This window comes from Octopus sinensis, linkage group LG10 (assembly GCF_006345805.1).
Source record: "Octopus sinensis linkage group LG10, ASM634580v1, whole genome shotgun sequence".
Classification (NCBI taxonomy): Eukaryota; Metazoa; Mollusca; class Cephalopoda; order Octopoda; family Octopodidae; genus Octopus; species Octopus sinensis.
This window is the reverse complement of record NC_043006.1, coordinates 74,739,922-74,755,028: the sequence shown is the minus strand read 5'-3', so window position 1 is coordinate 74,755,028 and position 15,107 is coordinate 74,739,922. Positions and strand designations below refer to the sequence as shown.

At 41.1% G+C, this 15,107-nt stretch overlaps 1 protein-coding gene across 5 annotated transcripts in view; it reads left to right on the top strand.

Moving 5' to 3' along the window:
* The window catches only part of LOC115216397 (cyclin-dependent kinase 11B), an 82,631-nt gene extending 72,287 nt beyond the window's left edge, over positions 1–10,344 (top strand). For all 5 annotated transcript variants that reach the window (XM_036506820.1, XM_036506818.1, XM_036506819.1 and 2 more), the window contains 4 exons: positions 1,299–1,415; positions 7,069–7,217; positions 8,196–8,385; positions 9,991–10,344. In XM_036506820.1, the coding sequence (XP_036362713.1) occupies positions 1,299–1,415; positions 7,069–7,217; positions 8,196–8,385; positions 9,991–10,092 (558 nt within the window). In that variant the 3' untranslated portion in view covers positions 10,093–10,344. The remainder of the gene's footprint in view (positions 1–1,298; positions 1,416–7,068; positions 7,218–8,195; positions 8,386–9,990) is intronic.
* The last annotated feature ends 4,763 nt before the right edge of the window (positions 10,345–15,107 follow it).

Sequence of the window (15,107 nt, the reverse complement as noted above, 5' to 3'; positions counted from 1 at the left end):
TGCCCCCACACAAAACTCATACATACGTGTGTGTTTGTGAAGGCACATGGCCTAGTGGTTAGGGTGTTGTACTCATGATCACAAGATCATGGTTTAAATTCCTGGATTGGATTGTGTGTTATGCTCTTGAGCAAAACACTTCAATTTTACATTGTTCCGGTTCACTCAGCTGTAAAAGTGTTACCCTGTGATGGAGTAGCTTCTTATTGAGGGAGAATGTTGTGATCTTGGTCACTTATGCACCATAGGCCAGCCTTCATAGCCAGTCGGGTGGCATCATTTGAAAGCTACAACACTGCAAGTAAGCACATTATGACCAATGGTGTACAACAGCACTCAATTGTTTGGTTGATACAGTGATACAGTATATATATATATATATTACTCTTTTTACTCTTTTACTTGTTTCAGTCATTTGACTGCGGCCATGCTGGAGCACCGCCTTTAGTCGAGCAAATCGACCCCAGGACTTATTCTTTGTAAGCCCAGTACTTATTCTATCGGTCCCTTTTTGCTGAACCGCTAAGTGACGGGGACGTAAACACACCAGCATCAGTTGTCAAGCAATGCTAGGGGGACAAACACAGACACACAAACACACACATACATATATATATATATATATATATATATATGACAGGCTTCTTTCAGTTTCCGTCTACCAAATCCACTCACAAGGCATTGGTCGGCCCGGGGCTATAGCAGAAGACACTTGCCCAAGATGCCACGCAGTGGGACTGAACCCGGGACCATGACGTTGGTTGGCAAGCTACTTACCACACAGCCACTCCTGCGCCTATATATATATATATATACACACACACATACATACATATATATATGTTGTGCAAGAGAGACAACTGCACTGGTATGGTCATTTGGTGCATATGAAGGAGGACAACTGTGTAAAGAAGTGCTGATCTCTAACTGTTGAGGGAAACTCTGGAAGGGGTAGACCCGGGAATACACAAGAGGAGGTGGTGAAGCATGGTCTTTGAACGTTAGGCTTCACAGAGGCGATGATGAGTGACCGAGACCTTTGGTGATATGCTGTGTTTGAGAAGACTTGTTAAGCCAAGTGAAACTGTAGTCGTAGCTGATGCCAGTGTCATTTATTATTATTATTGTTATTACTCTTTTACTCTTTTATTTGTTTCAGTCATTTGACTGTGGCCATGCTGGAGCACCGCCTTTAGTCGAGCAAATCAACCCCAGGACTTATCTTTGTAGGCCTGGTACTTATTCTATCAGTCTCTTTTGCTGAACCGCTATTATTGTTATTATTTTTTTTTTTGCAGGAATACACAACATGCATTGATATGTGGTCAGTTGGATGTATTATGGCTGAATTTCTCACTATGAAGCCATTATGGCCAGGCAAATCTGAAGTTGACCAGCTGACCAGAATTTTCAAGGTAAGTTGTTACACTTCAAGGAAAAAGAAAGAAAGAGAGAAACCTTATTCCCTCTTGTCCTTGAAATAGTTGCAGTGTTGTTCAGGACTGGATGCCCACTGCAATGTTTATATGTTGGCAATCTGCTTCTTGTTAATTACAAGGTGGTATCAAAAAGTTCCAGGACTAGTAATTTTTAATAAAAAATACTTTATTTCCCTTGGTTTTAACATCATCATCATCATCATCGTTTAATGTCCGTTTTCCATGCTGGCATGTGTTGGATTGGATGGTTCGACTGGGGTGTGGGAAGCCAGTAGGCAGCACCGGGCCCCAATCTGATCTGGCAGTGTTTCTACAGCTTGATGCCCTTTCTAATGCCACCCACTCTGAGAGTGTAGTGGGTGCTTTTTACTTGCCACCAGCACAGGGGCCAGAGGAGCTTGCATCGACCACAATCGGATGGTGCTTTTTATGTGCCACCAGCACGGAAGTCAGCCAAAGTGACACTGGCATCGGCCACATTCGGATGGTGCTTTTTACATGCTACTGGCACGGGGCTCACATCTACAATTTCTATTTCATTTGATTTTGATATTGCTGTTGATGTTGATGTACTTGACTTAGTACATCAACATCAACAACAATATCATCTCCTTTGAAATAGTCACCTTACACGACAGTACACCGGTCCCAGAGTTCCTGCCGTTTTGGGAATCCGGCCTGAAAGTTGTTTTCCGTAAGCAAGTCGAGGGCCTTCTGCAATTCACTCTGGATCTCGACAACAGTGTTGAAATGATGACCTTTGAGCAGCATCTTCTTCTTGGGAAAGGGATGGAAGTCTGCAGGTGCTACATCTTGTGAATAGGGTGGGTGCAGAAGTGATAACATGTTTTTGATGAGAAACTCACGAGTGAGAAATTCACGAGTGAGAACTCAATGAGGAATCCAGTTCTTTACGTTCCACAGATCCAGTTGCTTTTGCCAAATGTCCCCCCTCAAACACTTCAAACTTGCTTGAATGCGCCACTGCATCTATGATGCCACTTTTCCTATTTTAAAGTGTTAATATCTAAATTAAAACCCACAAGAACCCTTCTTTAAGTTATGTTACAAAAACTAGCTTAATTCTTTAGAATTTAAACTGGCCATATCAGGCTAAAATAGTGTACCTGTCTTACATTTAGCCAACCAGATTCAGCCTCTCACATCTAACGTACAATGTCAATCTAAATATGTACTATCACATTATTGAAATCTCAAAGCTACAAGATAATTCATGATGAATTCAAACCCAATTTAAATAAACAAGCATGTACCGCCTGACTGGCCCTCGTGCCAGTGGCACGTAAAAGCACCTACTACACTCTTCGAGTGGTTGGCATTAGGAAGGGCATCCAGCTGTAGAAACTCTGCCAGATCAGATAGGAGCCTGGTGCAGCCATCTGGTTTGCCAGTCCTCAGTCAAATCATCCAACCCATGCTAGCATGGAAAGCGGACGTTAAACTGTGATGATGATGATGTTTGACAAAGTAATCCAAATGCTAAAAGGTTAATAAGGGCAAAGCGAAATCCCGTAAAATTCTTGATTTCCAAAGGTAACTGAAAGCGATATAAAGGGCATTTTATTATATGTTTTATGCTCTCTTAGTTATATGCTTTTGTTTATCTTTCCCTTATTTGACCTGTATTTTCTGTGTTGTCGTATATTTCCATTCTGTCATTGCAGCCCCAAACTTCTCTTTCTTCCTGATGTTCGTCATTGACTGCTGGCATCATAGCATGTAGCCATTGGGGTGGGTAGGGGAACTCAGCAATATCTTTGTCTTGACGTCTGCTCTCACAGGCTGTTGAAGTAGCTGAGCTCTTTTTATCTACATCTGGGTGTTGCTAGGTGGTAGCCGATGCTACTAGCTTGACATATGAAGGTGTTGGTATGACAATTAGGTATAAGTGTTAGGGAATCCACTTGGCATATCTTGGAGCTGAGCCAACTCTCCCAGAATGACAGTGCTTGATTTGATTGCCGTGTTCTTTGGTGGTTTAACCCTTTTCTTGTCATATTTCTGTTGAAATACTTTGGTTCAATTAATTTTGAAAATAATAAAGAACCTGGTATAAATAATTTTATAATAATAGGCGCAGGAGTGGCTGTGTGGTAAGTAGCTTGCTTACCAACCACATGGTTCCAGGTTCATTCCCACTGCGTGACACCTTCGGTGAATGTTTTCTACTATAGCCACGGGCCGACCAAAGCTTTATGAGTGGATTTGGTAGATGGAAACTGAAAGAAGCCCGCCGTATATATATATATATATATATAATATATATATATATATATGTATGTATGTTTGTGTGTCTGTGTTTGTCCCCCCAACATTGCTTGACAACCGATGGTGGTGTGCTTACGTCCCTGTAACTTAGCGGTTCGGCAAAAGAGACCGATAGAATAAGTAATATGCTTACAAAGAATAAGTCCTGGGGTCGATTTGCTTGACAAAAAGCGGTGCTCCAGCATGGCCGCAGTCAAATGACTGAAACAAGTAAGAGAGAACTAAGTAGTGTTTGAAACCTTAATCCCTGAACCCTTTAGCATTCAGATTCCTCTCACATTATCTTGTATCTTTGGGATATTGATAATCTGGCTGTCTATTTTAAGAATGGTATTGCAGTGTTGGTATGAAAGGCCAGATCTTGCCAGTTTGAACATAAAACCAGTCTTAGCCGGATATGGCTGGTTTAAACACTGAAGGGTTACAAATTTTGATGGACGGTTTTAATTTAGATCGCTTTAAAATGAGAAATTTGTTTCACGGAACCAAGGGTTGTCTCACAAAATAAAGGGGTTTAAGGAGCTTGCCCCAAAAGAAAATTCGAGTAGCTCATATACTCACACAATTCTCTTATAAGACAAGCTTAAACCTCTCCTATATATGCTGCCACTAATGTCCCATACTTAATATATTGTGCCCCAGGTAAGCAGTTTCTTTCCATGTTAATACATCATTGGAAGTGCACATCTGCAGTATTAGATGCAGTCTGCTGTAAGATTTTTTGCGCAGCTAAACTGGCCAGACATAGTTTTCAGCTCCAGGGATTTAGAGAAATTAATACTCAGCCAAAATTGTTTCTAATAAAGTGATGAAAGATTTCTAGATAATGCATTAGTGGACGGTTATAAACTAACTACAGGTGTGGCTTGGAGCTTTTCTGGTCTTCCTGACTTGTAAAATTAGTGTTAACATATTCAATTATTGTGAAAAATCTAAATAGGAAGACTTATGTGGTGAAGAAAAATGCAGTTAGTTTAATGATAGTTTATCGTTTTATTCATTTTGGCAAAAATAAAAAAATAGAAGATAAATCTGGACATATTTCAGACTTGTTAGACTTTATAGAAATGATGAGAGAATCACTAACTATATATACAATATTGTACATGTGTAGGTGTTTAAAGTTTGCATTTCAGCTAGTATAGTGAGATCTGTTCTTTGTTGAGTTCAGTAAAGTTTATTCCATGTCATCAAATTCTGTGACAGCTCTACATGACTGGCATCCTGCCAGAGCAGCTGACTGGCTTCCATGCTGGTGGTATGTAAAAAGCACCATTTGAGCCTGATCGTTACCAGTGTCACCTTACTGGCACTTGTACCAGTGGCACGTGAAAAAAATATTCAAGTGAGGTCGTTGCCAGTGCTGCTGGACTGGCTCCTGTGCAGGTGGCACATAAAAACACCATTTGAGCATGGCTGTTGCCAGTACTGCCTGACTGGCCTTCGTGCCAATGGCACGTAAATGCACCCACTACACTCTCGGAGTGGTTGGCGTTAGGAAGGGCATCCAGCTGTAGAAACTGTGCCATCTGGTTCACTAGTCCTCGGTCAAATCGTCCAACCCATGCCAGCATGGAAAGCGGATGTTAAACAATGATGATGAGGGTATGGCAAAGTATAGTCTTTTCTGAGGAGGTCTCATAAGAGTGAAACATGTCTGCATTTGTCTCCCTTACTTGCTAGACTACTTGTAATAGTATTAGTTTTTTAGCTCAGTACTACTCAAAGTGGTGGTCTGCAGACTGGTGCCGGTCTGTGAGCCATCAGCTGCCGGTACACGATGAGTTTCCAGAAGAGAAAGAAACAGTAACATAATTTCAGTAATTTCGCCTTATGCACTACAATAAAAAAACTTACCAGCTTATGTAGTACTGGATTATTTGTTCACAAAATAAATATAAGATAAAAAAAATTGTCAACTTTTATTATAATAATAATAATAATAATAATAAAACATTGTGTACAGTGCTCAGGTGCACTACAACTCATCTAAAGTGTATGTATAGTACATAGGGTAATGTACAAGCGTCAGGAAAAGAACAGTGCATGAGTCATGACATACACATATGTGTATGAGTATGGAAGGGGGACAATCAGGTGTAGTTTCGGCGGATTTCGGAAAGCATGAGGGCCTTAAAGGATGCAGTGTCATGGCAGTCAACAACTGACGCAGGCAGTTTGTTCCATGCTTCAGCAACTCTGAGCGTGAAAAAATGTTCCGAAAGTCATGGAGCTGTGCCGTTTTCTGACTTTGTAGGCATGTCCATGTGTGTTGGACACATGGAGATCAAAAAGGTGTTCAGTGTTGTTGTTGGTGAGGTGGTTGATAACTTTGTGGGTGTTTACCAAGTCCATCGCCAGACGCTGGAGCTTCAGTGAATCCATTATATACATTGTTTCCAGTATAGATTAATATTACTGGCACATTGGAAAAAAACAATGCCGGTGCACCGCATCAGATAGCTTGAGAAGCACTGTTTTAGCTAATATTTTTATATTTTTTTCTTTTCTCCCTCTTTTTTTTATTGCTTCATCATATTAGTGTTTCTAGATAGAATTTTGGTGTTCACTATATTAACTCTTTTGTTACCATATTTCTGCTGAAATGTTCTGTATTTCTTTCAATTAATTTTAGATATAAGAATTTAGTAAAATAATTTAGTTATCATTCAGCTAGTGTTAAAAACATAAATTGTGACTAAGGTTTGGTGGAAGATTTTAATTCAGAGCTTTTGAAAACAAGACATTCGTACTACAGAGCCAAAGGCAGTTTCAGGTGAGTTGGTTACAAAGAAGATAAAAATATGTTGAGATGTTGGTTAGTCATGTGAATGGCATCTCTGAGTAAATAACATCACTAATTTCTGTTTTTGGTTTATAAATCGATCGATTGATGTCCAATATTTTAAATCTGTTAACGGGGGTGGCTGGATCTACCTTGCTCTTACAGCAACCGCTCTCACACCATCTTGCCCCGTTTGGGGCATCCTCATTCTTCTCTATCTCCTCCTCCACGTTTTCTTTGGTCGACATCACTTTTGCAGTTCATTCACTTTAAACTCAAGCACTCTCCTCAGAACATGATCCTCATCCTTCCTCAACTCATGTCCATACCACCGCACTCCAGCTGTTCCACCGATTCCTCCAACGCCAGCATCCCCATAATAGCATTTCAGCTAGTACAGTGAGATCTGTACAACTGACCTCACAACTTTGTATGCTGGTATGTCATGTATGCCTCATTATGTCTCCATTTTCTCACTCTATCAGATTCATTATTGCTAAAATACCATAATTTTGACGACTTTCGTTAATAAAAATACCTGACTTTTTTTTTCAGGATTTGGGAACACCAAATGAAAAAATCTGGCCTGGTGTTAGTGAACTGCCTGTGTTTCGCAAAGTCAACTTTGGGGAATATACCTACAACAAGCTACGTGTACGTTTTGGATCCTACCTCACAGATTTGGGATTTGATCTCCTTAACAAGTAAGTAGTTCTCTGCTTTTTTTGTCATTAACTGTTCATATATGTGGTTCTGCATGGATTAACTGGGTCCTTTGAATTCATCATCATCTGAGTTTTACATTTATTTATTTTTTTCATGGCTCAGTGGTTAGAATGTCGAGCTCACAATCATGATAAAACAGTGACTGAAACAAATAACAGATAAAAGATATCTAGTGTTGTGCCTGTTTTACAGTGTGACTTGGGTGCCATTTATCAAACCACCAACAGCATTAGAGAGGTTGTCTCATGAGAAGACCTAAAGAATCTTCTCTACTCTGCATCAATTCTTACTTGGGTCCTCCTGTGTAGATCGGCAACCCATGTTGTGGCTTGTGGACTCCACATCTCATTCATGCATTTCACTATTTCTGCCCTTCTTTATCACCAACTAATTTACAGTGTGTGTATAGGTGCGGGTACAGTTGTGTGGTTAAGAAGCTGGCTTCCCAACTACATGATTCTGGGTTCAGTCCCACTGTGTAGCATTTTGGGTAAATGTCTTCTGCTATAGCCTTAGGGGTGGCCAAAGCCTTATGAGTGTGGATTTGGTAGACTGAAACTGAAAGAAACCTCTCATCTGTGTTTTGCATACGTGTGTGTGTTTGTGTTTGTGTGTCTCCATGTCTTGACATCACATGTGCATCATTGTCATACAAGTGAGGTTGTTCATTGGCTTTGGTGAAATATAACTTTGCTTGGGAACAGATATGGGTCGGCTCTAGAAAATCTGCCTCAACAAGTTTCATCTGGCCTGTGCAAGCATAGAAAAGTGTATGTTAAATGATGATTATAAATGATGGTGGTGGCAGTGGAGATGGTGTGTGTTGTGTGTCCCCTAGTTATGACTGTCTATTAACTAAATTCACCATAGTTCTTTTTGTGTAGCAGCAAATACCAAGATGTTCTTTCTCTCTCCGTGTTTCTAATCTTAAGTGTTTGCTGTGTTTTTCTTTCTAGATTTCTCACGTTTGATCCTTCCAAAAGAATAACAGCTGAAGAAGCCAAATCTCATGAATATTTCAAGGAATCGCCAGCCCCTGTAAGTCCTTCGATGTTTCCGACATGGCCAGCTAAAAGTGAGCAACCACGTAAACATGGTAACTCCCCAAAACCGCCATCTGGTGGCAAGGCATATGCCAAGTTAATTGTAAGTGTTTTTTCATAAAGTTCATTTGTTGGATTTCCATGTCAGTCTTCATGTATGTTCTAGCTTTCACTGCTTACTAACACTAGTTCTCATGATTTATTTATTAAGGCTTTATTAATACCATTCCCATGCTGTTTTTCATGTAAAAAGCACCTGTGCTGGCGTTACATGAGCAGGCACCTGTGCTGTTGCCACATACAAAAAGCACCTTTGCTGGCACCTCATACAAAAAGAACCTGTGCTGGCTCCACATAAAAAAAGAACCTGTGCTGGTGCCACATAAAAAAAGAACCTGTGCTGGCTCCACATAAAAAAAGAACCTGTGCTGTTGCCACATACAAAAAGCACCTTTGCTGGCACCTCATACAAAAAGAACCTGTGCTGGTGCCACATAAAAAACGCAACTGCAAAAGGACACTTGTGCTGGCATCATGTACAAAAGCATTCATGTTGGCACCACATGAAAAGATCACCCGAGGTGGTGCCACGTAAAAGCACCTATGCCGGCCCCTTGTGTAAAGCATCCTGTACACTTTGTAAAGTGGTTGGTATTAGGAAGGGCATCCAGTCATAGAACCTTGCAAAACAGACGACTGGTGCCTGCTGCAGCCCTCCAGTTTGCCAGCCCATACAAACATGGAGAATGGATATTAAATGATGATATTTCATTGTAATCAAGCAAGTGTAGGTTTGTTTACACTGCTAAGTAACAAAAGTTATTGTTTTTACATAGGTGTAAGGTCTTAAATATATACAATGGGCCCAGTGTGAATTAAGTCGATCCCAATATATTATTACTATTTATTTTAAACAGGCATGGCCCTGTGGTTAAAATGCCCACTTTGCAACCACATAGTTTTGGGTTCAGTCCCACTGCATGGCATCTTGGGCAAGTGTCTTTAAGTATAACCCCAGACTGACCAACACCCTGTGAGTGCATTTTGTAGACAGAAACTGTGTTGATCATTGTGTGTGTGTCTTAGCTTTATGCCTCATCTTTCTAGAATCAACACAAACAAATTGCAGCTTAGTAATATTGCCCCTACCCTAAAAATCTATGCATCTGTATTCTGCCCCCATCCTAAATGCTTGTAAGCTTTTGTACCCTGTCTCTGTGTTAAAAGAGTATGGCCTTGTGCTGAAATAAGTAGATATTACTTTTTGATGGGTCCTGGTATGGCTGTGTGTTTAGGAAGTTTACTTTGCCTAATCACATAGTTCCGGGTTCAATCTCTCTGTGCAGCACCTTGGACAATTATTTCCTATTTTAGTCTCAGGTTGATTTGAGCCTTGTGAGTAAAATTAGCTGGACACATAAACTGTACAGAAACCTGTTCATTTGTTTATGTTTGATCTGCTTGTCATAGATTGATAGACCTGATCCATCACCCTGTTTAACACAATCACCTGGCACTTGGGCAGGTGCCTTGAGTGGGCCCCATTCTATTGCAAGCCTTCAGTCGAGCTCTGATCTAACAATATTTTGAGTTTCTTTTCTGTTTCCTTCCTCCTGAAAGTAACCTATGAATTGCAGTTTTTCTATTCTTCACTTTTTCTCACCACCCTGCCATAAAAAAAATGTATTATTTCCTTTTTATTTTGCAGGAAGAAGGCTGTGATGAGGCTGCAATTCCTGGAGGGTTCCACATGGCGACTGCAGCGAAAGGTGTATCAGCTGTTGGGCCTGGCTTCAGTCTCAAGTTCTAAATCTGCTAACTATTCTATGCATCTTCATATTTCATTATTGCATTCACCAAAAATGTTTCTGAGATTCTTCTCAAAGACATCTTATCATCTTTGTTCTTCTTGTCATCCATTCTTTGACCATCTTTCTTTTTTTTGTATTCATCCATCTTCTTTATCCACTCTTATATTCACCATATTGGTTGAGTTTTCAATATTTGTATCATATTAAAGAATTATGAAAAATATTATTAAATAAATAATGGCATTTTGTAACCTTGTGTCTGTTTTTGATCATATTTTATATATTAGCTTTGTTAAGCATGGCTGTATGGTGAAAAAGTTCACTTAATTGTACTTTCAGGTTCCCTGGCCCAGCCAAAACCTTTATGAGAAGATTTGGTTGATGGAAACTAAAAGAAACCTGCTGCATGTGTGTGACGTGATGATGCTATGTATAAAGCACTCGATACATTCTGTAAAGTGGTTGGTGGTAGGAAGGGTATCTAGCTGTAGAAACCAAGCAGAAACACTATAGAACCTGTTGGGTCCCTTTGTCTTGTCAGCTCTTGTCAAGCCGTCCAACCCATGCCAGCATTGAAAACGAATGTTGAATAATAATGATGATGATGTCAATTTGTATTTCCTTACATCTTCACATGTGTGCTCTGGTTTGCAAGAAAATAGTCTCATTTTTTTGCAGTTCACTGCATAACCATGTTTAGGTTGTTTGTTGTTCAATATTCAGGGAAATTATTACCTCGCTTGGAAGCCACACGCACACATACATGCGTCGGGATTCTTTCAGTTTCCGTCTACCAAATTCACTCACAATACTTTAGTTGGCCCGGGATTTGTCCAAGTGAGAATTGAACCCAGAATCAGATGGTTGGAAAGCAAGCTTCTTAACTACTTACCCTGCTGGCAGAGATCAGCCCATTAATGATGATACTTGTACGTGCACGAATACTCACACACACACACAGAGGAGCACATGAATGACTGTAGTTATGTAGGTCACTCAGTTGCTATATCCATTTATCATTTCTTGCTTTTTTTTATATATAAGTAGATATCAGCATTTCGCATGATGCTGGTCTGGTTGTATATTGTGTTATTAAGAAGTTCGTATTCCGCCGAGGTCGACTTTGCCTTTCCTCCTTTCGGGGTCGATTAAATAAGTACCAGTTACGCACTGGGGTTGATGTAATCGACTTAATCCTATTGGCTGTCCTTGTTTGTCCCCTCTATGTTTGCCCCTTGCGAGCAATAAAGAAATAAATATTGTATAATAAGTTTGTTTCGCAAACACGTAGATTTGGGTCTGCATGGTTCGAGTTCCACTGTATGTTACCTAGGGCTAGAGACTTCCATAATTGAGCTGAGGTGACCAAAGGTATGTTAGCCGATTTGGTAGATAGAAAGTGAAAGAAGCCTGTTGCATATATATATGTGTGTGTATTAGAAGGTTTGGAGGTGAAGTACAGGTATTATATATTAGAAAAAATACGGTACTCAGAAATCTGGATGGTTGTGTATTTACAGATTTGTATTAATGACACATGTTTTTCTAATATCATCATCATCATCATCATTTAGCGTCCGTTTTCCATGCTAGCATGGGTTGGACGGTTTAACTGGGGTCTGTGAAGCTGGAAGGCTTCATCAGGCCCAGTCAGATTTGGCAGTGTTTCTACGGCTGGATGCCTTTCCTAACGCCAACCACTCCGCGAGTGTAGTGGGTGTTTTTTACGTGCCACCTGCACAGGTGCCAGACAGAGCTGGCGAACGGCCACGAACGGATGGTGTTTTTACGTGTCACCGGCACGGGGCCAGGCAATGCTGGCAACGGACACGAACGGATGGTGCTTTTACGTGCCACCGACACGGGGCCAGACAGAGCTGGCAAACGGCCACGAACGGACGGTGCTTTTACGTGTCACCTGCACGGGGGCCAGCCGAGGCTGGCTACGAACACGAACGGATGGTGCTTTTACGTGCCACGGACACGGGGCCAGCCAGAGCTGGCAAACGGCCACGAACGGACGGTGCTTTTACGTGTCACCTGCACGGGGGCCAGCCGAGGCTGGCAACGAACACGAACGGATGGTGCTTTTACGTGCCACAGACACGGGGCCAGCCAGAGCTGGCAAACGGCCACGAACGGACGGTGCTTTTACGTGTCACCGGCACGGGGGCCAGCCGAGGCTGGCAACGGACACGAACGGACGGTGCTTTTATGTGCCACCGACACGGGGCCAGACGGAGCTGGCAAACGGCCACGAACGGACGGTGCTTTTACGTGTCACCGGCACGGGGCCAGGCGAGGCTGGCAAACGGCCACGAGCGAATGGTGCTTTTACGTATCACCGACACGGGTGCCAGACGAGGCTGACAGTGGACACGAACAGATGGGTCACTTAACCCCTGCTTTCTGATATATGATTTGATTTTGATTGTTCTCACTGGTCTTGCCGGGTCTTCTGACGCACAGCATATTCCATAGGTCTCGGTCTCTGGTCATTTCCGTGGTGAGACCTAGAGTTCGAAGGTCGTGCTTCACCACCTCGACCCAGGTTTTCCTGGGTCTACCTTTTCCACAGGTCCCCTCAACTGCCAGGGTGTGGCACTTTTTCACACACCTATCTTCATCCATTCTCGCCACATGACCATACCAGCGCAATCGTCTCTCTTGCACACAACATCTGATGCCTCTTAGGTCCAACTTTTCTCTCAAGGTACTTACACTCTGTCGACTATGAACACTGACATTACACATCCAACGGAGCATACTAGCTTCATTTCTCGCGAGCTTACGCATGTCCTCAGCAGTCACGGCCCATGTTTCACTGCCATGTAGCATGGCTGTTTGTACACATGCATCATACAGTCTGCCTTTTACTCTGAGCGAGAGGCCTTTAGTCACCAACAGAGGTAAGAGCTCCCTAAACTTTGTCCAGGCTATTCTTACTCTAGCCGTTACACTTTCAGCACACCCACCCCCACTACTGACTTGGTCACCAAGATAACGGAAGCTATCAACTACTTCTAGTTTTTCCCCCTGGAAAGTGACGGAAGTTGTTTTCTGCAGATTTTCAGAGGTTAATGCTCCCGAGCATCTGCCACATACAAAAACCATCTTCCTAGTTAGCCTTCCTATGACATTGCTGCACCTCTTATGTGTCCATAGCTTACACTTGGTGCATCTTATAGAGTTTCTACCTACACCTTTTCTACAGATCGAGCAGGGCCATCTACATATATATATATATATATGTATGTGTATATATATGTATGTAATTATGTATGTATGTATATATGTGTGTGTGTGTGTGCGTGCGTGTATTGGCAGTGGCCCAACATGGCCACAGCTTTAGTGCTGAAACATATAAAAGAATATACATACATACACACACACACACACACACTACTCCTTTAATATATTATTTCATCCACATTGGAAGTCTCATTCATAGGCAGCACTATATATGTGTGTCTGTGTGTGTACACACACACACACACATACATATATATATGTGTGTGTATACACACACGTATGTATATATATATTTATGTGTTTATAGAGGTGTGTGTGGTGTCACATACCTAATTCCAGACAACTATGAAATGAAAAAACGTATCACGTTTAAATATTGTCTCAGGTAAAACAGGTAAGCTGAAAGACTGGTGAAAGTATATACGTGGATATATTACATATACACACATACTCGTATATGATACAGGTTGTATGCTTGTGTATGTATGTATACACACACACACACACACACACACACACACATACATATATATATGTGTGTGTATACACACACGTATGTATATATATATTTATGTGTTTATAGAGGTGTGTGTGGTGTCACATACCTAATTCCAGACAACTATGAAATGAAAAAACGTATCACGTTTAAATATTGTCTCAGGTAAAACAGGTAAGCTGAAAGACTGGTGAAAGTATATACGTGGATATATTACATATACACACATACTCGTATATGATACAGGTTGTATGCTTGTGTATGTATGTATACACACACACACACACACACACACACAATATATATATATATATACTTTATTTAAAGCAGCAGAAAATTCAACAAAATCTGTTACTCTGAGTTTCTCGTTGCCGTTCATCAGACAGTTTTTGCTAGAATATATATATATACATATATATACACGCACATACACACACAAATACACATTTATATATGTGTGGAAACTAAAGGATGAGTAGACATAATACAATTACATATATATATGATTTTCGTTATTTTTCTCAAGCCACTGGATTCAAATTATAAGATTAAGAGAGGCAATGTTTAAAAAAAATGTTATAGGGAAATATCTTATGCATGTGTTCGTTTTTATGAAGGCATTCGAGTGACTCACCTATATCGCGTGGGATACGAGAATAGCGTTTCGCTGATATTAAATGATATGTTAGACACTTATCGTATGTAAATTCGTAGCACCAGTTCGCTGAAGCTGCTGGATATTCTGTGTTTATTTATAGATCGGCTGCTTGTTTCTTTGGGATGAGTTCAGTGATATAGACGCCTGATGAGACCTCAATAAGGAGCGAAAATCGAATCGAGTTCAGCCGTTCGAAACAAGTTTTTTTACGTTATCTCGAAGCTTCGATATTCCTATGACATTATGTGTATGTGTGTGTGTGTGTGCGCGCGCGTATACTTGCTTGTCAAGAAGGAGCTCCGCCATCGTGAGAGCGATATTTTTAAGTGGGAAGACAAGAGCAAGGAGGCAGTTCCAGAGGCTGGACGTTCTAGAAGAGGACTGGGTATAGAGACTAATACCGGACCTGGAGGGATTAGACAACAAGGGTGATGAGAAGAGAAAATATCAGTGGGCTGGTAACAACGTGAATGAAGGTCACAGGAACCAGTCAGAACAGAGGGAAATGGTCATTGTAATAGTTGTAGAAAAAATAGAGAGAAGAGACAGTGCACCTGTGATTCAAAGGTTGGAGCGCTTATGTGAATGACTTTATCCCGGTTAGTTAA